This window comes from Mizuhopecten yessoensis, unplaced genomic scaffold, assembly GCF_002113885.1.
Source record: "Mizuhopecten yessoensis strain PY_sf001 unplaced genomic scaffold, ASM211388v2 scaffold10635, whole genome shotgun sequence".
NCBI lineage: Eukaryota > Metazoa > Mollusca > Bivalvia > Pectinida > Pectinidae > Mizuhopecten > Mizuhopecten yessoensis.
This window is the reverse complement of record NW_018408645.1, coordinates 1263514-1290866: the sequence shown is the minus strand read 5'-3', so window position 1 is coordinate 1290866 and position 27353 is coordinate 1263514. Positions and strand designations below refer to the sequence as shown.

The window sequence follows — 27353 nt, the reverse complement described above, 5'->3', positions numbered from 1 at the left end:
GGGGGGGGGGGGGGGGACGGGCACACCCAAAGTTTTTACAAAATTGAGCCCAAGGATCGATGCTCCAGACCAAATTTAATTATATTCCACTAAGCCCCGTTCAGGACAAGTAGCTTTGTAAAGGAAAAAATAATATTGACAGATGGATTACGGATTATACGCCATAGCATAAACTCGCTTGCCCTTCAGGCAGGTGAGCTAAAATTGTATATGCTGGTACGTGATGGGAGATTAGAAATTTCCACTTTGTAAGCACTCAGTTTTGTGTCTATTAATCACGATGATCAATGCAAGCATATTCAATATTCATATACGTGTATGTAAACACAACCTCTTCCTTTATACAATGCTCAAGTTTTCCTGCCATATTTCTCTCATTTGGGACCTAGCTCTCTAGAAATAATTGCAACAGGCATCACACCTGTGCACAGTGACTGAATTAGCAGACGACAACAATTGCACATTAAAAGCCAGCTGTCCACCGTTATTGTGACAGGGAGCCTACCTTATCTTCGTCACGTTTTTGCATTCATAGATATAATTTTATCGCAACGTCTTTGTTATTTCACGTAAAAAAAGGCAACATAACATCTACAGCAAATGTGATTTTTATATAAGACTAGTTCAATAATGTGTCAAAATCACTAACCTTTGCCTACGTGAAGTTGCTAATACTAACCGGAAGTGTGTAATACGTCACAAGTTTTGTGGTAAATCACAAAAATGGCAGCTTCCATGATGTTTGAGTTCGGGAAAGCAAGAAACGAGTTTAAGGTAATGATTAGGTAAAGGTGAATGCGTTATTTACAGTAAAGCGGTTTGAAATATATTTCTATTGAGGCATTTTGTCGGCAGCTTGAAAACTCGATTGACCCTACCAACCGGCAGCACGATTTACCCAAAAAGACCCCAAAGATCCCCCCAAAAAACAAAACAAAACCAACGCATGTCTCCTCTCCTCCATCACACAGAGAACATCTTCCAGATTCAAGAGTTTCGCTATTGATATACGTAACTTCTTTTCATCCTTGGCAACTGACCTCAATGCAAACAGATGACTCTTAGTTGTTTACGCAGGGATTAAAACTATTTATAATGTATCAAACTTTTACACTATATTTTGTTGTGAATACTTGTTTATATTATTATAGTAATTTATGTATGATTTAAAATATTTATGTATATACCCTCAGTTTAACTTGGAAAACAATGTCATCAGCTTCCTCTTCAACTATTGTCTTACCCGTTCACGTGGGGGACGTAAGAACAAAGGTAGCCAGTACAGCATCAATTTGAAGCTTTATAGGGACGGTATCCATCCCGGAAATAAATAAGTGGACACTTGGACGCGGCTTCTGGTTCGAGATATTGATGTCTACTGCTGCATCTCCTTAGAACAGATAAAGGGTGATGTATTGGACATCACTGTAGCTAGTACATAGTGTTTACCTGGTTGGTTATAATCGGCAGGGTAACCCTGCCATTACTAGACCTTTCTCCCAGATTAAGACAACACTGCATGTAGGGAACAATCAGGTGTAAATTAATCATATTCAAATTTGTGAGCCGGCAAGGTAATCTTGCCACTCTCATATTATTAATTGGTCGGTCACGTATACAGTGTCTACTTGGTTGGATGTACTCGGCAGGGTGACTCTGCCAGTTCTAGTTCTGACTCTCGTAGACACTGTCCCTCGATCGCGAGTCAACACCTGCAGTTTTACTAACAGTATCCACATAGATAGACTGCCATCCACCTTCCAATATGGTGTGTGCTTTGAAACCAAGTACCCTTACACATGTACTTTGGGCAAGGAAAAGACAAAGAGATGATAACTCTGTATTGGCCTGCAACAAATGTGATTGCAAACTAGACAATAAACTCATCGAGTGTAACATGTGTTATCTATTATATTGTTACAAAGGCACAGGGCTGTCAAATGGACTTATCCAGTGTCTCGAGGCAGGGGACTTCAAATGGTTATGTACATGTTGTAACCAGACGGAACCCACAGTTGCTCGGATTAAAACCTCCCTTCAGAAGATGCAGATCCAAACAGAGACTAGAATGATTACAATAGGAAAAAAAATCAGCGAGGTAGAAGCAGCTCAAGATACTAAAATTAAAGAAGGCTAAACTGACATGAGGATCTGTTATGGAAGAACTCAAAAAGGACATAGTAAACCTGGTTGACAACTGAACCAAAGAGCTACATAATCCTTAGCAAAGGGAGACAAATATATATTTCTTTTTAACTTCACAGAATCGAAGAAAGAAATGGGATTAGAATAGAAATTAGAGGATGACAATCACCTAAGGAGGCTGGCATCACAACTTGGTGTTGAAGATCTAGAAATTGCGACTCAATTCCGAATTGGCAAACAATCCACAGAAAAAAATCGCCCATTAAAGGTGATTCTAGGTAGCAAAAGCCAACGTAAATTATTACTGGAAAAAGCACCATCAATAAAAACAAAGGTCAATCATAGATTCAAATCTGTTATCCTCACCAGGGACCTTACAGATGACCAGCGAGAGGACAGGAGGAAAAAAAGAGGCCTATCAATCCCCCCCAAAAAGTAACAAGGTAGAAGTAAAAAAACAACGGATCTAAAAGAATGGAATCCGTAGATGAGGAAATGGAAACAACCAACCAAGTACCTCCTAGTCCCATACCACTATCTCGAGAACTGTCACATTTGAAGAGCGAGTCGATATACGAACATGGGAAGGAAACTACGCTGGTTGACAGTCATCCCACTGTAGTTGACAGCCCTCCTACATCTCCTGGCAGCAACAGAGACTAGGATAGCTGTTTTAACGAGGATTTTAAATCAGTAAATAGCGGAAATGTTAGCCATCTTGAAACACAGAACTCCCTCCACATTTTTTATTCAAATGTTGATGTATTGACACAGAACAAGATGCCTGAACTTGAGGAATTCATTACTAACAACAACCCTGACATCATAGCCTGACAGAGATCCATTATAAAAATTCAGGTATGACAAATAATTCAGACTTCTACAAGATACCAGGATACGAAACCCACCTGGACATGTCCAACAATGAGAGGGGTGTGACCATATTCACCAAATCTAAACTACAAGCAATAACAGTCCAACCAATGGTCATTTTTTCAGAACAAGTTTGGTGCAGTATAGATCTCGAGAACAGCGACAAGCTCCTAATTGGAACCATCTATAAAAGTCCCAACAGTGACATTGATAACTTGATTGCTCTACACGATGTGATTGCCAGTATGAGCCGTCAACGTCATAGTCACATAGTCATCATGGGGGACTTCAACTACAAGGACATCAATTGGACAACCAATACATGTACAACATCAGTATCGGATCAACACTTGGCTACAAAATTTTTAGAATGCACAAGAAATGAATGCCTCTACCAGCATGTTACCAAACCTACTAGAATTAGAGAAAGTAATCACCACCAATAGATTTTGTTTTTACCAATGAGGAGGGAATGCTTGATGAAATAAACTATGAACCCGGACTTGGACTAAGCGATCATCTCTCCAAACTTCGAGCTTTGCCTATATACTGAAAATGTTACCAGCAAAGTAGAGAGATTGAATTACCATAAAGGCGACTACACAAAGATCAGAGAGAAAATCAAAGATGTCAATTGGCCAGATCTGCTGTCTGTCAAAAATGTAGATGAGTCATGGAAGGTCTTTGCAGAGACTTTATCAATTATCGTAAAAGAACACATACCAGTGAGCAAGACCAAAAATGACAAGTTTACTCATAGAACACCACTTGACACGGAAGGCAGTACATGCTATAAGGCACAAGAAAACCAGATGGAAAAAGTCCCTTCATTGTAAAGATGAAAAGAACTGGAACGAATACAAAAAAGCTAGAAACCAAGCTCTGAAACAAATTAGAACATCTAAATACAATTATGAAAGGAGCATGGCCATGGACATCAAATCAAATAGCAAGACATTCTGGAAATACATTAGGTCGAAGACCAAGGCTAAAAGTACAATAGGAAATATCAAAGACGCCAATGGTGACTTGACATCTAACAATAAAGACAAAGCTGAGATCATGAACAACTACTTCACAAGTGTTTTCACTGTCGAAACAAATGAACCACTACCAGTTTTCAATACAAGAAATTATTGGGAACCATTCATTGACATCACGGAAGACAAGATACTATCGGCAATAAGGCTACTAAATCCAAATAAGTCAGGAGGTCCCGACCTATTCCATCCAAAACTACTATTAGAGTCGACTAACAACTTGTCACACCAATCCATCATCTTCTTAAAAAATCTCTGAATGAAGGAAAACTACCCCAGGATTGGAAAAATGCCATGGTGACCCCCATACATAAATCCGGATCAAAAACTAGCCCAGAAAATTACAGACCAATCAGCTTATATTAACATCAGTTCTTAGAAAATTAATGCAAAAAATCATCAAGGATGCCATTATGGATCATATGGACACCAACAATCTTTTCTCCAAGTGTCAACACGGTTTCACTAAGGGAAAATCTTGTGTTACCCAGCTACAAGAGGTTCTTGAAGATTGGTCAGAACAAGTAAATAATGGAACCCAGATAGATGTTATATACCTTGACTTTAGCAAGGCATTTGACACTGTCCCTCACAAACGGTACTGCTGTTTAAATTAGAACAATATGGGATCCAGGGGAAGCCGCTCCAATGGATAAAAAAAATTATAAGCGGGATGAAGCAAAAGGTAGTGATTAATGGTGAAATATCCAATACCAGGAATGTAACCAGTGGTGTCCCACAAGGGAGTGTCCTAGGACCTCTTTTATTCCTGATATTTGTCAACGATATGCCGGAAGTCGTACAATCCATAATTAAACTATTTGCTGATGATACAAAATTATACTCTGGAATTTCGAAAGACGATGATAGGAATACTCTACAGGATGATATCCACAGATTATATGACTGAACAAAAGTCTGGAAAATGAAACTAAATGGGAAAAAATGTAAACACATGTCAGTAGGAAATCAAACCATAGACTCGGCTTATACAACAAAAAATGGACAAATTGAAGTAAGAAAAAGATTTGGGAGTAATATTTGACCATAAACTAAATTTTACTGACCATGTCATCGAGTATGTCTCCAAAGGCCAACAGAATCCTTGGACTAATATTTCGGACATTCACATTTATAAACAAAGACATTTTTATTCAATTGTTTAAAAGCTTAGTGCCGCCACATTTGGAATATGCCACCTGCATATGGTCTCCAATGTTCAAAAAGGATCAAATTGCCATTGAAAATGTTCAACGCAGGGCAACAAGACGCCTACCATTCCTAAAAGGAAATCCTACAGTGAGAGACTTTGTACGCTGGGTCTCCCCAGTCTAGAATACAGACGATTGCGAGGAGACGTCATACAAATTTTTAAAATCATGTATGACATTGACATTCTGGACAAAATTATTAAAATGGCAACATTGGCTACAACATGAGGAAATTCAAAAAAACTCTTCAAGAGAAAGATGAGGCTCAATGTAACCAGGAACCTATACAGTAATAGGGTCGTGGGCGTGTGGAACTCTACCAAATATAGTTGTAGAGGCCCCCTCCCTAAATAGTTCAGTTAAACAATCACTGGCGTCATCATCAACAAAAATTTGTACCAACCTATTACTCACAACCAAACATGATTAGAGAACAGTTTATAGATGCGTCCCAAGAAGCTGGATCAGCTTACATCGACGTCGACACTATATGAAAACTTATATCAGAGATAATAAAGCCAGAGATTGGCAACTTGTGCAGATCTCTCTAACGCAGGCTTGAGCCTATTGTTCTCGGAGATCCGACGCGAGACTTGGGCTGCAGTAGCCCATATAGGCAAGCTTATCGTTTAAACTCCGTTTTTTCTAGACGGTCAATTTTAAATCTGTTTGGTGATATATTCTACAGTATTTTTTATGTTGCGCTTCTTTGGATTCAGCTTCGTAAAATAACTACAACATTGCTAAATTCATCTGAGAATACACGGTGATTTCAGAATGAGAAGTCATTACTGGCAGCCATTACATTATAATACAGAGAAAAAATAGGCAAGGTTTTCATTTAAACTCCGTTTTTTCTAGATGGTCAATTTTCAATCGGTTCAGTGATTTTAATTCTACAATATTTCATCATTTTTCTTCTGATATATCAACTTCATAAAATATTGTAATATTAATTGACATACCGAAAGAAAGTTTTAAGACAAAAGGATGTTTTCACGATAAAGCCTCATTATAAGAGCATCGAAATGAGCATTTTTAGGTCACCTGAGCTTTAGCCGATTGAACTGAAACTTGGTAGGAATGATCGAATCACTGTCCTGACAAAGTGTTGTTATTTTTCGGGTCGATCAGAAATCCAATATGGCTGCCACAGCCGCCATTTTGAAAAACTAATTCAAACTTAAAGTCAAGTTCTGCTAGGCCGATTGAACTGAAACTTTGTAGGAATGATCGACTCATGGTCATGACAAAGTGTTGTTATTTTCCGGGTCAATCAGAAATCCAATATGGCCACTACGGCCGCCATTTTGAAAAACTATTTCAAACTTAAAGTCAAGTTCTACATGGCCGTTTGAACTGAAACTTTGTAGGAATGATCGACTCATGGTCCTGACAAAGTGTTGTTATTTTCCGGGTCAATCAGAAATCCAATATGGCCACTACGGCCGCCATTTTGAAAAACTATTTCAAACTTAAAGTCAAGTTCTACATGGCCGTTTGAACTGAAACTTTGTAGGAATGATCGACTCATGGTCCTGACAAAGTGTTGTTATTTTCCGGGTCAATCAGAAATCCAATATGGCCACTACGGCCGCCATTTTGAAAAACTATTTCAAACTTAAAGTCAAGTTCTACATGGCCGATTGAACTGAAACTTTGTAGGAATGATCGAATCATGGTCCTGACAAAGTGTTGCTATTTTTCGGGTCGATCAGAAATACAATTTGGCCGCCATGGCCGCTTTTTTGTAAATACCTATTTCAAACTTAAAAACAAGTTCTATTAGGCCAATCTAACTGAAAATTGTTCTAGGAATGATCAGCTCATGGTCCTTACAAAGATAAGTTAACGTTATACTTAACTATTTTTTACTCAAATTGGTACAGATTTCAACAACAAAAATAAATACTGTAGGACTCAGGTTACCGTTAAGGCCCATGGGCCTCTTGTATTCACTTTACACCTATTTGTTAGTTGTGTAATTTATAGCTTATAATTGGACCGACACTAGTACCTTACCCAAGTAAGCCCGGGGGGGGNNGGGGGGGGCGGCGGGGGGTCATCACAGGTGTGAAGGTGACTTACCTGGAGGAGATCTTACAGGAGCCGAACTAATTATAAGGGAGGCAGGTGCGGATAGAAGTAAAAGCCTTTATTATTAGGTAATCAGTCCTAGAAATTGTAATCTTACTCCTCTGGCTAATTAAAATTCTAGAGAAAGGTTCACGACATATTGACATACCCTGCCAATTCACACCTGAACTCGTCACAGGGTAACAGTTATAATTTGTATGTACACTCACTAATTAGTCGCCTCCATATCACGATGTGCGTTCTTTACCCATGGATTTCTTCAATTTATAAACATCTATTTCGTTATTAAGATGAACTTCTAAATTAAGGACAAGGGTATGAAATATTGATAATTAAATTATGTTGAAAATGGGAGAGATTTTTTGTTATATATTGCGTCATCAGAGCTACGAAGCGGTCCTATGCCAACTTATGGAGCAAAATCAAAAGTGCTAATCTGTAAGATTACATATGGTTCACTCCTCATAGTATGTTATCAAAATACTGCATATTAAATTGTTGAAAAAGCGAATCCTTACCAATGAAAAAATCTTTTACAAAATTAACCAAGTCTGACTTCGGGGGAAAAATAGAAACGACCGCCATGACAGATCACACGTGATGTTATCTCAATGGGTTCATCTCAATTATCCTTTCTATATATGGCCTGCTTGGCCAAATATATTACTACTGATGCCGCCATGTTTACTACAATTTCCATATTGGGTCATGACACCAATATTTAGACGTCTGACCTATATCGAAAGAGAGACGAACTTTCCAACATGGCGGTCAATTCAGATTTTGATTGCGCTTTTGATTACGTTAACTTGATAATTTAACGACATTTTAGGCAGAGTTAAACTTCAAGTTATGCAGGATATCAACAGAAATAGTTAATGTTAAAACCCTATTTATGGATGCAGACCAATGTGGTGTCAATTAATTCTAAAATCGCCCTGGTGTGATTCACACCAGGCTTGCTCCATTACAAGGCATGGGATCGATTTTATACCTGGCTGTGTCAGAGGAGGCCGGGTATTAATATTAGTACTAGTTCAATCCCTGGTCGAAGCGCACTTCTCTCTTTCCTGGTGTCTGTGGCACTCCCTATTGTGAAAGGGGGTCAAGATATGGCAGATTTTAATTGTTTATAGGATCACAGTCACTTTCTAGCTTCACGCTGGCGGTAAAGTCCTTTAGTTCAATTGGTAGAGTGGTGATCGCCTTAAGGAAGCTTGCTTGGGGTTGCTGGTTCAATTCCCAGGGGAAGCACACTTTTCCTGTTTACAGTATGATACAGACACTTATGTTTTAAGTATTTTATAAAGTTGCAAAAACCTTGCTTGCGCTAAAGGCCCTTTCCAACTGAATATCTCAGCTTTGTTGTATGAGGAGGCACGGTAGTCTAGTGGTAGGAAGCTGGGCTCATGACCGCAGGGTTGCGGGTTCGAGTCACGGCACAGCACTGTGTCTTTGACCAAGATACTTGACTCTGTGCTTGTTCCAGTCTACTCAGCTGTAAATGAGTATATGGTTGGGCAGCGCTAATATTGTTGAATGCTAGCTGTTAGCGCCGAAATGGCAGCTCCGGCTGTATGCTCCCCTGGGAGTTGAGAAAGATATTGGCTGGTTGCAAAGGCCCTATAACCACGGATAATATTTTGTGAACCGCTTTGAGACGACCTACGAACTAGGTTGTGATAAAGCGGTATATAAGAACCTCAAATTATTGTTTATTATTATTATGATAAATATTTCTACTTTTAGGTTCTGGTGGAGAAAATTATCCAGCACCAAACTGCAGATAAATATGTGGAAGAGTTCCAGTCTTATAATGGCGGGTAAATATAGAAAAAACTTCAAAGGATATATCTTTATCTATTGTTCTTTATGGTTATTTCTTAAAAAAATAAGAACCTGTTGATTATTTAAAATTTATGTTCAGTATTATTCCTGGAAAAAAACCTGAGCAACATCCTCAGACAAAACAATTAACATCAAAAACAAAATAATGATGCCATATCTTCATAGTGTAATGGTGGGAAATTATTTGGAAACCCTCCTTCTTTTTATTCCATTGGATACGTGGGTAATAACATAGGAGCTCTTGCAAAAGGTAAGGACTTCTGATAGAGCTGAAATGGTATGACATTGTTCATTGATTTTTAATGTATTTCTTTATGTTAACAACAGTGACACGGAGAAGAAACTGGCAATGGATCAAGCTTTGAGAGACGTCATGCATGCCTTTGTGGTAGGTTTGCTTTAATGTTGAATAAAAATTAGGACAGTGTAATTAACGTTCCACCCAAAAATCTATATGAGAGGTTTTAATCAAAAGCAGTTGGTTGCATCCCCATTTTTAGACTACCTGACAAATGGGGAGGCAACAAACTGCTTTTGCCCATTTTTGATCACAATCATATTTTTTACTTCTCCTCAAAAAACGTTGGTCAGATTCTGATGAAACTTGGATAACCGTTAGCCTGTGTTGGGGATTAGAAAATCTACTCAAAAAAGTGGCTAACACCCCTTACCTAAAGGACTGATGAGGGGCAGGGACATGAAGTGCCACCGAGTACAAAACCTTTGAACAACAGTTTGTCTTAAACTTTCTGATAAATTATCACCAATATTCTTTCAAATGATCCTTAAAGGATGAGTATAGGAATATATATTTGTGAAGGGACTGACCCATCAGGGGACTTTGGTGGGGGTGCCATACTATAAGTGGTCACCTCATACTTGCCAATTTACCCCAAGTTTTAGATTAAGGTGGACCATCCCTATTTCTAACTCCCCAAATATATCCAAAATTCAAAAATCCCCAAGAATATGTTTTGAATTCTTAAAACATATGTATATCACATAAATATTAACACTGTATGGTTGTAGTTTATCCTTGTGCAGCATAAAGCATGGTCAACTACTCGCCCCTTGTGTGAATTTATTTTTACTACACTGTATATTACACTTCAAAGGCACTAAGGGTTATAAAATCGATACATACATGTACATAGCAAAATGAATTTTTTTTGTGAAGTTCTACACACAACATATGTGAAGCATGTGGATTATCTGTAATAACATTTGTACAGCGATATTTCTGTTGTTTTCAGACCAGCGATCCTGATTGTCTGGCATGTAAATCAGTCATTGATGCTTCAGTAGAACTGGCCACTCAAGGTAGGTGTATGAGGAAACATGGCCCTCTCCTCTCTGTATCCTTTTATTAAGGTTACATGCCAGACAATACGAGAATATCTGTGTGCGTTAGACTGAAAAAGAGTAATACTTTGTTAGAGTATATTAATTAATATTAAAATAAACCAATATTAACTCCATTTTAATGTCGGAGTATAAATAGAGTAAACACTCCCGTAAGTCCAAATGACGTTTTTAAAGAGATGAAAGAATTCTGATGAGAAATAAAACTGTTCAACGTTAAATCTCCTTGTGTAATCTAACGTCTCTTGGTTTTCGTCTGTTGACATTGTATCTGACATTTTTGTTGTTCAACAACAAGTACAAGGTAAGTCTAATTTTATAGATTGAGGTGTCAATAAACATGGATTTGAATGATGTAAACATTTGTTTGTACTTTTGTCTTCAGAGGCTTGTGCAGCATCCACACCGTTCCTGCTTTTATCAGATGTGTTTGATGTCATCACCCTTAGTCAATGTGAGGAACTCTTCTGCCTCGTGGAGGACAGATTAAGTACCTGGAAATCTGTAAGTAGTAGAGCGAATGTGCATATTGTATATAGCCACAGGTTTATCTTCAGAAATAGCTTATCTTTTTCAGGTTGATTAATCCTTAATCAACCTCATTATGTGTTGATAATTGCATAATAAGCAGTGATTTTTTGCTCAGTTTAACTGCTGAATACAGACTGTTTCCCCCAGCTAAAAAGTGCCTTATTTTCCCAAAATGACAGAAAACTGGGAGATATATCCCCAATTTCAATACAAATAATGCCATATTTTCCCAATTCATAAAGGGACAGGCTGTTGTAAAATTAGGTAACAAAAACGCTAATGATATGTGATATATGTACCTTTTATATATGACTAAAACCTTGATATATGTTTTTTAATTAGGACATAAGGCTTTCAAAGAGATTCTGAATGCATGAAAGCACACTGTTTGGGAGAAATAACAATAAACAATTACAATGACAACAGGAACTTAAAGATTATATTGATAATGAAGTATTAACACATTCTGTACTGAAATATTTCTGTAAACTTTTTCTAGTTTAGTATTTTACTGAATTCAAACGGAGTGAGGACAACATTGCAGATTCTTGCTGATAAATTCCGGCCACGAGGGACAGGGTCTCCATATACTACAAGTATCCACGGCAGTGATCATCTGAATTGCACTGGATTTTCAGCTTAAAGGGGACACTGCAGTGTCTCCAACCCCCTTGAGTGATTTAGTATTTTGCTGTTAAATGGTTTCTTTTCTTACAGGAAATGTTTTACACTGCCGGCAAAAACTACTTACTGCGGATGTGTAATGGTAAGAAACAAAAATAACATCCTGGGGTAAAATAAAATCTTTAGAATAAGTTTAATATGTGTCATATGAGAGGGAAATAAATCCAACTTCTTGTTTATCATAATACCAAAAATGTATGTCTTTAACAATCTAATTTCATGTATGTTGTCTTCAATGCTATATCAAAATGCTGACACCACAATGGTTTATGTTACATGAGTTAATACACAAAACAAATTGGAGCTGTGTTTCCATTGGGGATAAAATCAAAAAGTGTTGAAAATTGAAGGAGCTTAAATCTTTGGTCATTTTGGCTACCATACAACAAATTGTTAAAACAGTTGACAAGAAACAAGAAACCTTGTCTTATTCCTACTTAGGGCATAAACTACTTGGTATTTTTTTCCAATTTCAACATATCCAAGAAATAATTCAACTTTCCTTGGTAATAAAGTACAAATAAAATTACTGTGGGTTTATTTTTTCTGAAATTATTTCAATATCTTCATACATTTTATTGCAAGTACACATTGCTCTTCTTGAAATAAAAGATAGAACGTTCCATTTTATTTTACTCTAAGTGTTATTATTGAAACCTTGCACTTCAAAATCATTTACAATGAACAAAGGCAGCACCCTATAGCTCTCCTGTGATAATACTCTGCTATGTGATGCTCTTGTCGATTTTTTAGATCTTCTCCGCAGACTTTCCAAGTCGCAGAACACAGTGTTTTGTGGGCGTATACAGCTGTTCCTATCCAGATTATTTCCATTATCAGAAAAGTCAGGTGAGAATGTTTAACCTATGCCTTTGCAAACATTTATGTTATGTTTTTTAAGCATACAGAATTATTCACAGTGTTTGAGGAAACTATGGCTTCTTTTCTTTCTTCCCAAAGTTAGTTTTCTAGACCTGTCACCATTTACATTGGTAGGGCTGACTGTACATGTAATGTACTGTTGACTAGAAACACAATTAGCAGTTTTCTGATTAAGGCCAACACTGTGTTAGACAATTCAGGCTGTTGACTTCATTGAATTATGGATAAGTTATCTTCACTTAAGGGAATATGTGTAGGAGGGAAAAGGGAGATAATTCAGATATTTTTTTACAGTGATCAATGGAACCGCTGGTGTTTAATATGGAGATTGAGATATTGGTCCAATATTTTTAAAATCCAAAATGTCCTTATTGTTTTAAGAGTTACTGTAACTGACTGTATTTGTTGGGATATGTAGGGTGACAGATGTATTTTCTAGGCATATTGATTTGACCTGTTTAATACTGATCAACTTAAATTTGCTGTAAAGTTGTGTTTAAATGAATTAATTATACTTTGAGGTAATGTCCATTCAGTATTAAGACATTCTGTACAAATGGCATGCAGTCTTTATCTTCCAAGGAAAAGGTGACGAATATCTCTGTTAGATATCAGAGCACTTATAGTTGTTAATGTCGATCATACAATTATTGACTTTTTGGATTGTGAATAACATGTGGTATGAGTGTGTGAAAAACACATTACCAGTAACAACATTATAAGCTGTTATAAGTTGTCTTCATTTTTAACATGTATAACTCTACTGTGTTTCCTTCTCTAGCATTAAATCTGATGAGCCAGTTCAACTTGGAGAACGTAACAACATATACAACAAAAGCAGACAGATTCGAGGTAAGGCAGTGCATGTCGTCATGTCAAATTCTCCTCTAGCAATAGGGCTTCAAATCGTAGCATTCTAATCTCTAATGTATAGAGTAAAACCTCCTGATTGTGATGATTCAGTAACTCATTCAACATCAAGGTTGGAGGCCTCAAGATCATTCCCCATTTAGTATGATGCTGAATTCTTCAGAAAGGTCCAAGTTATTCATGTTATGTATGTACCAATATATTTCATTAAGAAAGCAAATGAAATTTTAATAAGATTGATAAAATGTTAGGCTTCATTCTATGCATTCATTATCTCACTTTCTGAGAAAGTCAATCTCACACTTTGAAAACTCAAAACCTCTGTTTATAGTTTAGATCATAGGTACACTGTATGCTCAATTTGTCACAGTATTTAAGCTAGGTAGTGTGCTTTTTTTGCCTCATGCTTATATGTGTATTGTGAATACTATTTTCTTCATAATGTCATCAATCCCTTGGATAAATGCAACAAGTTTATAAATAGAACTAATATTTGCAAAAAAAAAATTCTTTCGAGAAAACAAACAAAAGAATAATTTTCAGTTGCTTATGAGAAGTACAGAAGCTGTCTGGTGAAATATGCTGCTTTGTTTTCTGTTACAGACAGAGTTGAAGGTGGACGGAATGGAAGTAGAAGAGGGAGAAACAGATGACCATCCAAAGTAAATGTTTTGTACAGCGAAATCACAAAATATAGATTCACTTTGTAACCATGACACCACTTACATTGTGCTACTTTCACCTTGTAATCATGAAAAAAACCAGTGGTAACTAGGACAACCAAAACTGTCTGTCATTTTCATTATATGAATCTCTCCTGTTTGCACGGTAATTGTATAAATCTCTCCTGCTGTCCTGTTAAGACAGTGATACTTTCATACATATTTTATTTCTTTTAGACCAGTTGATTACAACTTGTACAGACGATTCTGGGCATTACAAGATTTCTTCAGAAAACCAACACAGTGCTTTGAAAAAGTTCCCTGGAAAATGTTTCAGATGGTAACAGCATGTTCTAGTGTGTTTTTGTGTAAAGAGTTGTCATCATTTTAAATGATATTAACCGAGTTGTATTCATATAATTATGTATTTAATTTATCATTAAAAACAAAAAATGTTGGAATTAGTATAATGTTTCCTTGTTTTGATTACAGATAACCTCTGTTTACAGTCAATTCTCTATTAACACTAAGACAAGTATTAGCGTTTTGTGGACTTTGAAAGTTCAATCTAAGACTGCAGTTTTCTAAAAGTTCTCCTGTAAATTGTTTTTTTCTTAATTCACTTTAAATTTGAAAGATTGGTGAAAAATCCACATCATATTAACCAGTAAACTGTTATGTCAGTTCTTATCTAAGATGTTTTTAAAGTTCTTGCATCCAACATAAAATGTATTTGTAAGCTCTTTCCAATTCTTTTCCAGAATTCTGATGAAGTGCTCAATGCATTCAACAGTGCTAAATTGGATGACATGAAGTCGTCACGAAAGAAACTTCTAATGCCTCGCCCTGCTGACACAACCGCCTTTTTTGCCAAATACCTGACAAGTGAAAAGGTACTTGTATGTTCACTTTGTGTGAGATGTGGAGTGTTTAACAAGCTTTGGTTATGCACTGAAAGATGTCTTAGAGACATGAAGGATTGATTTCCATCTTAACCACAGCTCAAGTCATATCGATGCATACACAGATAATGGGGCCACACAACTGCCACTTTAAGGTTTAATCTTACAAAAAGTCATAGTTTATACAGGGTATCCTGACCCTTCACATTTATCTGACAAAAGTCCAACAAAAGGTGCCGAGGGAGAGAAACATCAGCTAAAGAAAAGCCTAGAGAGAAAATGAGATCTCCAGTAATACAATGCATGTTATTTGTATTCTCATCTGTGTCAATAGGAAATACAATAATTGTGTTCCCATCTGTGTCAATAGGAAATACAATGATTGTGTTCCCATCTGTGTCAATAGGAAATACATTATGTTCTCATCTGTGTCAATAGGAAATACATTAATTGTGTTCTAATCTGTGTCAATAGGAAATACATAAATTGTGTTCTCATCTGTGTAAATAGGAAATACATAAATTGTGTTCTCATCTGTGTCAAGAGGAAATACAATAATTGTGTTCCCATCTGTGTCAATAGGAAATACAATAATTGTGTTCCCATCTGTGTCAATAGGAAATACATTATGTTCTCATCTGTGTCAATAGGAAATACATTAATTGTGTTCTAATCTGTGTCAATAGGAAATACATAAATTGTGTTCTCATCTGTGTAAATAGGAAATACATAAATTGTGTTCTCATCTGTGTCAAGAGGAAATACAATAATTGTGTTCCCATCTGTGTCAATAGGAAATACAATAATTGTGTTCCCATTTGTGTCAATAGGAAATACATTATGTTCTCATCTGTGTCAATAGGAAATACATTAATTGTGTTCTCATCTGTGTCAATAGGAAATACATTAACTGTGTTCTCATCTGTGTCAATAGGAAATACATAAATTGTGTTCTCATCTGTGTCGAGAGGAAATTCAATAATTGTGTTCTCATCTGTGTCAATAGGAAATACAATAATTGTGTTCCCATCTGTGTCAATAGGAAATACAATGATTGTGTTCCCATCTGTGTCAATAGGAAATACATTATGTTCTCATCTGTGTCAATAGGAAATACATTAATTGTGTTCTAATCTGTGTCAATAGGAAATACATAAATTGTGTTCTCATCTGTGTAAATAGGAAATACATAAATTGTGTTCTCATCTGTGTCAAGAGGAAATACAATAATTGTGTTCCCATCTGTGTCAATAGGAAATACAATAATTGTGTTCCCATCTGTGTCAATAGGAAATACATTATGTTCTCATCTGTGTCAATAGGAAATACATTAATTGTGTTCTCATCTGTGTCAATAGGAAATACATTAACTGTGTTCTCATCTGTGTCAATAGGAAATACATAAATTGTGTTCTCATCTGTGTCGAGAGGAAATACAATAATTGTGTTCCCATCTGTGTCAATAGGAAATACAATAATTGTGTTCCCATCTGTGTCAATAGGAAATACATTATGTTCTCATCTGTGTCAATAGGAAATACATTAATTGTGTTCTCATCTGTGTCAATAGGAAATACATTAACTGTGTTCTCATCTGTGTAAATAGGAAATACATAAATTGTGTTCTCATATGTGTCAATAGGAAAATACATTAATTGTACTCTCATCTGTGTCAATTGCGAAATAGATGAGTTAAAATATGGTTAAAACAGTTCTCAAAAAATCAAGTTGTTAACATTGAATTGAATAGGACACCGTTACTATGGTTCCTGTTGATCTTCTTCTCCAGATCCCTAATTGGTACACTGGCACATAATGATATTATTTAAAATCAGTTCAACTTGTTACTTGTATGTTATTTTGAAAATTTGGTTGTACATGTACTAGTGCTTGAATCTAACCAGTTGACATTATTTCTTTTATGATAATAGATAAAACAAAGTATAGTAGATTGGACTTGTTTAAAGTGGGGAAACAATATGACATCTAAGTTAAAACTTAATGAATTGATCAGCATTTGAAAATTTCTGCTTCAATTTATTTATCAATGAGTTATCCCAATTTGAATCCATGGTCCATTTGCTAAAATACCATGATACTAATGATAGGTCCATGGAAATAGAAATTGCCAGTTTATGGCGCAGAAACAAGTGGATATGCAATAAAATTAGCATAACAAAACTTGACCATGTCACTTAAAAAATAAATCAGTTAATGTGGTGGTGTTTTTTAAGTTGATGGATCTGCAGCTAAACGACAGTAACTTTCGGAGATACGTCCTTGTTCAGTTCCTCATCCTATTCCAGTACCTCAACTCCCAGGTGAAGTTTAAAAGGTGAGTAATATTTATCGCCTGATGATGATGATTTAGCACCAGTGTTTATAATTAAAGGTGAGTAACATTTATCACCTGATGATGATGATTTAGCACCAGTGTTCATGATTAAAGGTGAGTAACATTTATCGCCTGATGATGATGATTTAGCGCCAGTGTTTATAATTAAAAGTGAGTAACATTAACTAAGCTATGTCAGAGTTTTTCCTATCATCAAATCAATTCATTATTTTTGTATGACGTGTATATTATGGTGAGTCTGTGACACTATCAGAAAACAATTTATCATAGATTTATGATGTGTATATTACATAAGGCAGAGACACCGTCAGACCACGATTTATCATAGTTTTATGATGTGTATATTACATTAGGCAGAGACACTGTCAGACCACGATTTATCATAGTTTTATGATGTGTATATTACATTAGGGCAGAGACACTGTCAGACCACGATTTATCTTAGTTTTATGATGTGTATATTACATTAGGGCAGAGACACTGTCAGACCACGATTAATCATAGTTTTATGATGTGTATATTACATTAGGGCAGAGACACCGTCAGACCACGATTAATCATAGTTTCATGATGTGTATATTACATTAGGCAGAGACACTGTCAGACCACGATTAATCATAGTTTTATGATGTGTATATTACATTAGAGCAGAGACACTGTCAGACCACGATTTATCTTATTTTTATGATGTGTATATTACATTAGGGCATAGACACCGTCAGACCACGATTAATCATAGTTTCATGATGTGTATATTCCATTAGGCAGAGACACTGTCAGACCACGATTTATCATCGTTTTATGATGTGTATATTACATTAGGGCATAGACACCGTCAGACCACGATTAATCATAGTTTTAAGATGTGTATATTACATTAGGGCAGAGACACCGTCAGACCATGATTTATCGTAGTTTTATGATGTGTATATTACATTAGGCAGAGACACTGTCAGACCACGATTTATCATAGTTTTATGATGTGTATATTACATTAGGCAGAGACACCGTCAGACCACGATTTATCATAGTTTTATGATGTGTATATTACATTAGAGCAGAGACACTGTCAGACCACGCTTTATCTTATTTTTATGATGTGTATATTACATTAGGGCAGAGACACCATCAGACCACGATTTATCTTATTTTTATGATGTGTATATTACATAAGGCATAGACACTGTCAGACCACGATTTATCTTATTTTTATGATGTGTATATTACATTAGGGCAGAGAAACTGTCAGACCACGATTTATCATAGTTTATGATGTGTATATTGCATTAGGGCAGAGACACTGTCAGACCACGATTTATCATAGTTTTATTATGTATATTACAATAGGGTTGAGACACTGTAACACAACAGTATATCATAGTTCTATTATGTGTGTTTGCAGTAACAATCAGTCACTGTCAGATGACCAGAACCAGTGGGTTAAAAACACCCAGGAAAGGGTGTACCAACTGATCAGAGAGACACCGCCAGAGGGAGAACAATTTGCAAGTAATGTGGAGGTAAGTTTCAAGATCCAGCTGCTGCTTGTTTGTTTCATTTGAATGATAATCCAACTTTGATATTTCAAACACTAATTCATAGATAACCCTGTGGTGCCAAAAAACTCTGTGGAACTTGATTTATTCTGATTACCCTGTTGTGCCTGAAAACCCTGTGGAGCAAGAATACTGTGAGGAGTCTTAAACGCCAGTGGTACATGAATACCCTATTCAAGAATATCGAAAAGAGCGAGAATTCCCTGGGGACTTGCATACCCTATGGAGGCTGAATATTCTGTGGAGCTTGAATACCTCGTGTTGCCTGAAATACCAGCGGGTCTAATTATAAATACCCTTAGAACTTTCCATACCATGCTGTTGAGGTTGAAGCAGTTCATTCCTATGCTATGAAACTCTAATATTCTATATCAATGTTTTATCCCAATCACCCAATATATAATAATGCTTGACTATAGTCTGAAATGCATCTCTCATAATTTAGAGGAAAAATATTCAAGTGAAAACATTTGTTAATAATTTTATTTTGTGTGTCAATGATAGGCCAAAACAGAACAGTTCATGACATTCCAGCACGCACTTGTACTTCACAGACAGTTATAGCCAGTATTTCCTTATCGTTCCAGCCACACTTGTAGTTCACAGACCGTTATAGCCAGTATACCCTGATCATTCCAGCACCCACTTGTACTTCACATACAGTTATAGCCAGTTTCCTTATCATTCCAGCCACACCTGTACTTCACAGACATTTATAGCCAGTATATACTGATCATTCCAGCAAACACTTGTACTTTACAGACAGTTATAGCTAGTATATCCTGATCAATCCAGCACACACTTGTTCTTCACAGACAGTTACAGCCAGTATATCCTGCTCATTCCAGCCACACTTGTAGTTCACAGACCGTTATAGCCAGTATACCCTGATCATTCCAGCCACGTTGAAGCAGTTCATTCCTATGCTATGAAACTCTAATATTCTATATCAATGTTTTATCCCAATCACCCAATATATAATAATGCTTGACTATAGTCTGAAATGCATCTCTCATAATTTAGAGGAAAAATATTCAAGTGAAAACATTTGTTAATAATTTTATTTTGTGTGTCAATGATAGGCCAAAACAGAACGGTTCATGACATTCCAGCCCGCACTTGTACTACTCAGACAGTTATAGCCAATATATCCTGATCCTTCCAGCACACACTTGTTCTTCACTGACAGTTATAGCCAGAATATCCTGATCATTCCTGCACACACTTGTACTTCGCAGACAGTTATAGCCAATATATCCTGATCCTTCCAGCACACACTTTTACTTCACAGACAGTGATAGCCAGTATATCCTCATCATTCCAGCACACTCTTGTACTTCATAGACAGTTATAGCCATTATATCCTGATCATCCCAGCACACACTTGTCCTTCACTGACAGTTATAGCCAGCATATCCTGATCATTCGAGCCACACTTGTACTCCACAGACAGTTATAGCAAGTATATCCTGATGTTTCCAGCCACACTTGTTCTTTACAGACAGTTATAGACAGTATATCCTGATCTTTCCAGCACACACTTGTTCTTCACAGACAGTTAGAGCCAGTATATCCTGTTCATTCCAGCCACACCTGTACTTCACAGACAATTATAGCAAGTATATCCTGATGTTTCCAGCCACACTTGCACTTCACAGACAGCTATAGCCAGTATATCATGATCATTCCAGCACAAACTTGTACTTCACAGTCAGTTATAGCCAGTATTTCCTTATCGTTCCAGCCACACTTGTTCTTTACAGACAGTTATAGCCCGTATATCCTCATCATTCCAGCCACCCTTGTACTTCACAGATAGTTATAGCCAGTATTTCCTTATCGTTCCAGCCACACTTGTAGTTCACAGACAGTTATACCCAGTATATCCTGATAATTCCAGCACACACTGGTACTTCACAGACAGTGATAGCCAGTATATCCTGGTCATTCCAGCACACAGTTGTACTTCACAGACAATTATAGCAAGTATATCCTGATGTTTCCAGCCACACTTGTTCTTTACAGACAGTTATAGACAGTATATCCTGATCATTTCAGCACACACTTGTACTTCCCTGTCAGTTATAGCCAGTATGTCCTGATCATTCCAGCCCGCACTTGTACTACTCAGACAGTTATAGCCCGTATATCCTCATCATTCCAGCCACCCTTGTACTTCACAGAAAGTTATAGCCAGTATATACTGATCATTCCAGCACATACTTGTACTTCACAGTCAGTTATAGCCAGTATGTCCTGATCATTCCAGCACACTCTTGTACTTCATAGACAGTTATAGCCAGAATATCCTGATCATTCGAGCCACACTTGTACTCCACAGACAGTTATAGCCTGTATATCCTGATCATTTCAGCACACACTTGTACTTCCCAGACAGTTATACCCAGTATCCTGATCTTTCCAGCACACACTTTTACTTCACAGACAGTCATAGCCAGTAAATCCTGATCATTCCAGAACACACTTGTACTTCCCAGACAGTTATACCCAGTATATCCTGATTATTCCAGCACACACTGGTACTTCACAGACAGTTCTACCCAGTATATCCTGATTATTCCAGCACACACTGGTACTTCACAGACAGTTCTACCCAGTATATCCTGATCAATCCAGCACACACTTGTGCTTCATAGACAGTTATAGCCAATTTATCCTGATCATTCCTGCACACACTTGTACTTCGCAGACAGTTATAGCCCGTATATCCTCATCATTCCAGCACACTCTTGTACTTCATAGACAGTTATAGCCAATTTATCCTGATCATTCCAGAACACACTTGTACTTCATAGACATTTATAGCCAGTATATACTGATCATTCCAGCCCGCACTTGTACTACTCAGACAGTTATAGCCAATTTATCCTGATCATTCCTGCACACACTTGTACTTCCCAGACAGTTATACCCAGTATATCCTGATAGTTCCAGCACACACTTGTACTTCACAGACAGTTATAGCCAGTATCCTGATCTATCCTGTTGAGCTGCTATAGAAAATGTTTCTATTTTTTGTCTCTGTTGTAGCATATATTGTCGAGGGAGGAGTATTGGAACGAATGGAAAAATGATGGCTGCCCAAGCTACGAGCGGGAGAAGAACACAGATGCCAAACAGAGAACAAAGTAATACTTGTAGTAGTGAATTGATAATCAGAAAATCAATCAAGTCCTGCTGGAGATTAGCTGAAACAGGAGATTCCGTTTGAGTTTTAATGGAATGGAGTTTGGAGAAAACAGTTGATATAGTAATCATTTCTCAATGAAAGATGTCTATTACCAATAAAGGTATTGCTCAGGGATTTCCCTGGAAGTACTTCAAATAGACTTAATTATTATTTAATCAGGGTTTATTATCCTCGCAACAGCCAATTTCACATGGAGACAGGACTATAAGTAGGAAAAGTGTGATACATGTATAGGATAAATTTGAAGATTGGTTAAGGATTTGTGAGTATTGAATGTGTATACAGTCGCTTGATTCTGTTACAGCGTATTTCATATTGAGAGTGTTTACATATTGGACTTTTATTTCCAGGGCAAAGCGACGGTGGGTTGGAGATGACCTTCAGGCTAGTGGTGGCAAGATCATAAAGATGGGGAGCTCAGAGCTGACACGCCTGTGGAATATCAATCCTAACAACATGGGAGCATGTCGGGCCGACAAAAGGTAAAATAACCTGTCCAGAGAGACCATCTCTTCCTATATTATAACATTATAACATAAGGCTCTTAAGTGAAGGCTGTTTGAGGCATTAGCAATTCTAGTCTCATTTAAAGTGAATAACTGAACACACAGATAAATTATGTATCCTTGCATTTGCAGAGTGTTTTTACCGACATTAGAAGATTATTTTGCCGAGGCAATGGACCAGTCCGACCCAGAGGCCATGGTGGAGGATGAATACAAGTATGCTAATAATTTATCACAATCTTTGTCTAATATTTTTGTCTGAATAGTCCATGTTAACTGAAATTGTTTGTTTTTGTCTTTTAGAATCATTAGCAACTTTATCATTTAGCCTTATTCTCTATGATTTTCTCAAGGGTATACGAGACTGGCAAAAATATGTTGATATTTTATCATAATTGAAGGATTCTTCTCAGATACATTTGTATTTTGATTTTGAAAATAATCTCCTCATTTCTGTTGTTCAAATGATGATTAGCTTAATCCTTCATTTACCCAATTATTCACAAAAAGAATGTAATTGTTGAGAAATACCTGAAAATTTTCATTTTGTGTACTAAAGTGTTTCTTTACTAGATCTGTAGATGATGGTTCTGAATCTATGGAGATATTTTTTTGTTGTCACTCCCAGTCTTTCTGAACATACACCAGATGAAAATTTATGTAAAGTTTTCATTAAGTTAATCTGACTTTAAACAACCGGGTCTTGATGAATAAGATATTGAAATGGTCTTTAATGTAACATTCCCTGCTCATGTCCAGAATGATCAACGAGCAAATTTTCCAATGGAAGTCGTTACGCTTGTTGGCACGGCGAAGTCCCCATTTCTTCACACACACCAATAAGCCGGCAATCCCTCTGGCTGAATATCTGGAAACCATGCTGAACAAGATCGCCAAGGAGATCCCACAGACAGCCAGTAATGAGGAGATGAAAACAGAGATCGGTGAAGAGGAGGAGGGTATCCAGGAACGACAAGAAATGGAGGAACAGAATGATGAACAAGGTACAGTATTTGTAACAACAGTGTAACAACAGGGAAATAGGTTTGGGATAGAACAGTTTAACATTGATCAGGTTGTGTAAAAATCAAAGCAGCAAGGTAATGTACCTTTATGTGAAGTATTAAAGATTGGAACAGAGAAAATTCAGGTTAAATTACAAGGATGCTTTGAAATCTTTGTATATTCAACCGAGTTTGAACATCAATCTTGACAAATCTATGAATGATCCCCTCATTTGGTCAGTCATATTTTACAGTTTTTGGAGATGAATTTAGTATACAAGATTTTAAATTCAGGGTGTGAGATTTAGGATATAACATTTAGAATGAAAACTACCACTTTACAATTCAGTTTAAAAAAAAGTGACATATTGACAATGTTAGAAAATCAATGTATGAAGAATGAACTTTAATTTGGTAATATTTTTTTTTTAAGTAACATTGTTTTACAAGACTAGTCAAAATAGGGTAAACACAACCAGTTGTCAGTAAAATGTGACTAGGTGGAATTTTGTACTAGTAGTATTTAAGTGAGGTAGCACTCTAAAGTCAGCATCAGATCCATGCTATCCCAAGGAGGCAAATACACCAACATACCGCCTCAAACAAACAAACCTTACACACATGGAGGCATATCCTAAACGACCATTGATGTTTTAAAATAGGATGCTAAACCTTATAAAACCAAACCTAGTGAAGTGTTTTTTTATGTTTTTCTTCTTTCATTTTAGGAATTTTGTTGATATGAACTCCTATACGTCAAAGACAGATTTGTTTGTTTAACACAAATACAGTATAGTATAAAAAGGATTGGAAAACAAGCTATGTATAAGTTTATACTAGTTCCTCTCCACAAATTTGTTTGGTTATGAAAGAGGCTAACGTTATATCAGAAACATTCTACCTGTATCCGTTTTATTTTGACTCTTAACAATGGTTACAGGTAAAGACAATACAGAAGATACTCTAACACAACCCGTACTCGAGCAGTTAGCCGCCATACTCACGGGAGAGTGGAAAAAACTGGCCACAGAACTCAACTTCCCTGAGGACGACATCTCATACTTTGAGAAAGAAGCTAGTGATGAAAAACAACAGGCATTTAAGATGCTTAAAGTATGGCATGTAAGTATAATGATGACAGCAATATTCTTTACAGAAAGTTTCACTACAAGGGTTGTGATCCATTACACAAACATCCTGTACAAATGTGTATAGAGGATCAGTATCCTTCGTTAGCAAAGATTAGGAAATCTTTGTTTTAAGAATTATTTTTATTATTTATTGCTGAACGGCTCATCAACACTGAATAGGTCGTCAGGGCCAACAAATGTTTTAAGAAACATGTGGTCACAGAAACGTTTTGTTTTTAATTTTAGCTTGCTTTCTAATGATCATGATGTGTATTAGAAGAGTTAAAAGATCATATGTTTAACTCGCAACCTATGTCAATAACCTGTTACTTGGTACTTCACGGGGTCCTAGTCCAGCAGTTATTGTGTGATTCCATCTGATATCTCTAAATACCTTAAGTAAAAGTTATACATTATCTCAGGATAATAAGAGTTCCACAAGAAACAAAACAAACATTTGTCAGCGTTAATTACTAATCCTTGTCACTGTTTCAGAGTAACGAAGGTGACCGTGCTACAGTTGGGACACTGAAGATTGCTCTCAAAGAGGTTGGACTCACAGATGCCATACAGTCCGTGTTTGGCAAATCTTGACCTCACAGGTTGAAATATTGTTATCATGGTTAAGACAGTAAATGTCTAATCAGCATGTCTATGATGGTGTCAAGCTATGGCATAGATGGTCTACAGATACCATGTTGGAGTTCTTAAGGAATTTATCGGAAAGACATAAAAAGTTTGCAGAATCATAAAATGATTTATTGTAGCAAACTGAAGAAATCAATTTTAGACATAAAATTCTGCAAGGGACCGACTTCAGCGGTGTTAGTGATGTTCATGGAGTGAGCAAATGTATTATTGTGATTGGTGAGAATTGCCTAGTGTTTAAAGGTCAGATTTGGGGACGCTGTAAGGGTGCTATAAGGACCAAAGATCTGCGTGTGTGTGTGTATGTGTATGTGACTCGAGTCGATGGTCAGTATTGATTTAACAGACAGCATGATGTAATAACTATGGTCTATGTCAAACATAATAATGACAAGTACACCGAGTATGGTATCCAGTGTTCATTACACGCAGTGCTGTTTTAATTTTGTGTTACTCAAAGAAAAAGACAAGCTCACTGTGTTAAATTTTCAAGATTGATAGGTATGTACTATTTCTTTACCAAAAATGTTTGCTCTCATGTTGAATGCACAGAATTTTCATACCACGAAAATAACTCTCATAAATTATTACCCTATATACAGTATACATACAGGCACAAAGCTTCTTAGTATAAGAATGCCAGGTATACAATGTTCTAAATAGTCTGCTATGTTCATACAAAATGTATACCTCGTAATACCTTCATGTATCATGTTTGGTTATCTAAATTGTTCTCAATGCAATCTCATCATGTGTTATCCTCTGGCTCTCTTCATTTAGACATGTTTAGATAGAAGGATAAAAAGTGTGATTTGTTTTTTTCAAATATCAACTGGATAACTCTGTATGGTACTTTAAATTGTTTTAATTTACAACATTAATTTATGCATTTTAAACACAAAATGACTCCGTTCTCAGAACTAAGAAAACTGCACCAACATGAATAATATTGGAGTAAAATCATGATGTTGTTACTCAGAAAAGTTATCCATGTTTACAACTCACTTATTTGTAAACAATCACAAGAATATGTATTTGAAATGACCCTTTCTCATGTTTTACACTTAGATTTTGTTATTATCAGTACAAGAAGATAGCTTGTTTGTTACAAATTTTGATATTATTTTATATTTTTAACTAGAAAATGTCTAGTTAGACATGGATGGGCCCGGCTCCCCTACAGATTGGTGTCATTTTTTCACAAACTTCTATAAATGGTACTGATAACCTCGACTTTGACCATGGAACTCTGAAACACAATCTGACTAGAAGTATTTCTATACTTGTATACCTTTGTATAAAGTGTGAGAAAAATCTATTGAGAAATATATTTCTAGAGTTATGACACCAATTTGGAGCAGAAATTGATCAGATGAAACATCCAACTTTGTATCAAATAGTTCTGTAGGTTAACAAACAAGTCTTTAATTCTGTTTCTTGCTCACATTTTGTCAGAAAAAATGAATTTGAAGTTTATATAGCTTGCTATTATAGATTTATATTGTTTTCTCAAGGAATGAGTTGTTTGAGTTCCAATTGCATAACACAAGTTATCACCAACATGAGTAACAGTTAAAAACTTATCTGATTATACCGTAGTGCTTGAATTGATTGGCTCCTCCCCAATTTTTGAAATCTCTTGGACAGATAGAGGAAGACATGAAATAATTGTGGGCACTTGCTTTCCTGGTTTGAAGCTACGTATACTCTGTTCACTGTGTGGTACATACTTTGGTACCACCATCATGTTATTGTATATATATCATACAGAGTTTCCATTGTCATATTTCAGCAATACCATATTGTCATAAATGATGAAAAGATTTTCTCAGAAA

The 27353-nt window shown here is 36.3% G+C and overlaps 2 protein-coding genes across 2 annotated transcripts in view; one reads left to right on the top strand and one right to left on the bottom strand.

The window, feature by feature from the left end:
- Nucleotides 1-691, bottom strand: part of LOC110461534 (adenosine 3'-phospho 5'-phosphosulfate transporter 2-like) — a 21619-nt gene extending 20928 nt beyond the window's left edge. Inside the window, exon 1 of the mRNA XM_021515035.1 lies at nt 650-691. The gene's annotated coding sequence lies outside the window, so the exon portion shown is untranslated. The remainder of the gene's footprint in view (nt 1-649) is intronic.
- Nucleotides 692-700: 9 nt separating this feature from the next.
- On the top strand, nt 701-27353 carry LOC110461533 (THO complex subunit 1-like). The gene is made up of 19 exons (XM_021515034.1): nt 701-774; nt 9116-9189; nt 9542-9602; nt 10468-10534; nt 10962-11080; nt 11825-11873; nt 12545-12640; nt 13455-13525; nt 14147-14205; nt 14443-14545; nt 14967-15098; nt 17342-17442; nt 18866-18983; nt 22071-22168; nt 22581-22712; nt 22869-22952; nt 23496-23740; nt 24681-24862; nt 25366-27353. Exons 1-19 carry the CDS (start codon nt 724-726, stop codon nt 25462-25464), a joined length of 1941 nt encoding a protein of 646 aa, XP_021370709.1. The 5' UTR covers nt 701-723; the 3' UTR covers nt 25465-27353.

What these genes read in the sequence shown, in the direction of transcription:
- LOC110461533 (XM_021515034.1), top strand. Translation starts at nt 724, where the DNA reads ATGGCAGCTTCCATGATGTTTGAGTTCGGGAAAGCAAGAAACGAGTTT. An exon ending in TTCCAGTCTTATAATGGCGG is followed by an intron (nt 9,190 to 9,541) that starts GTAAATATAGAA and finishes TGTTAACAACAG; the next exon opens with TGACACGGAGAAGAAACTGG. An exon ending in GGAACAGAATGATGAACAAG is followed by an intron (nt 23,741 to 24,680) that starts GTACAGTATTTG and finishes CAATGGTTACAG; the next exon opens with GTAAAGACAATACAGAAGAT.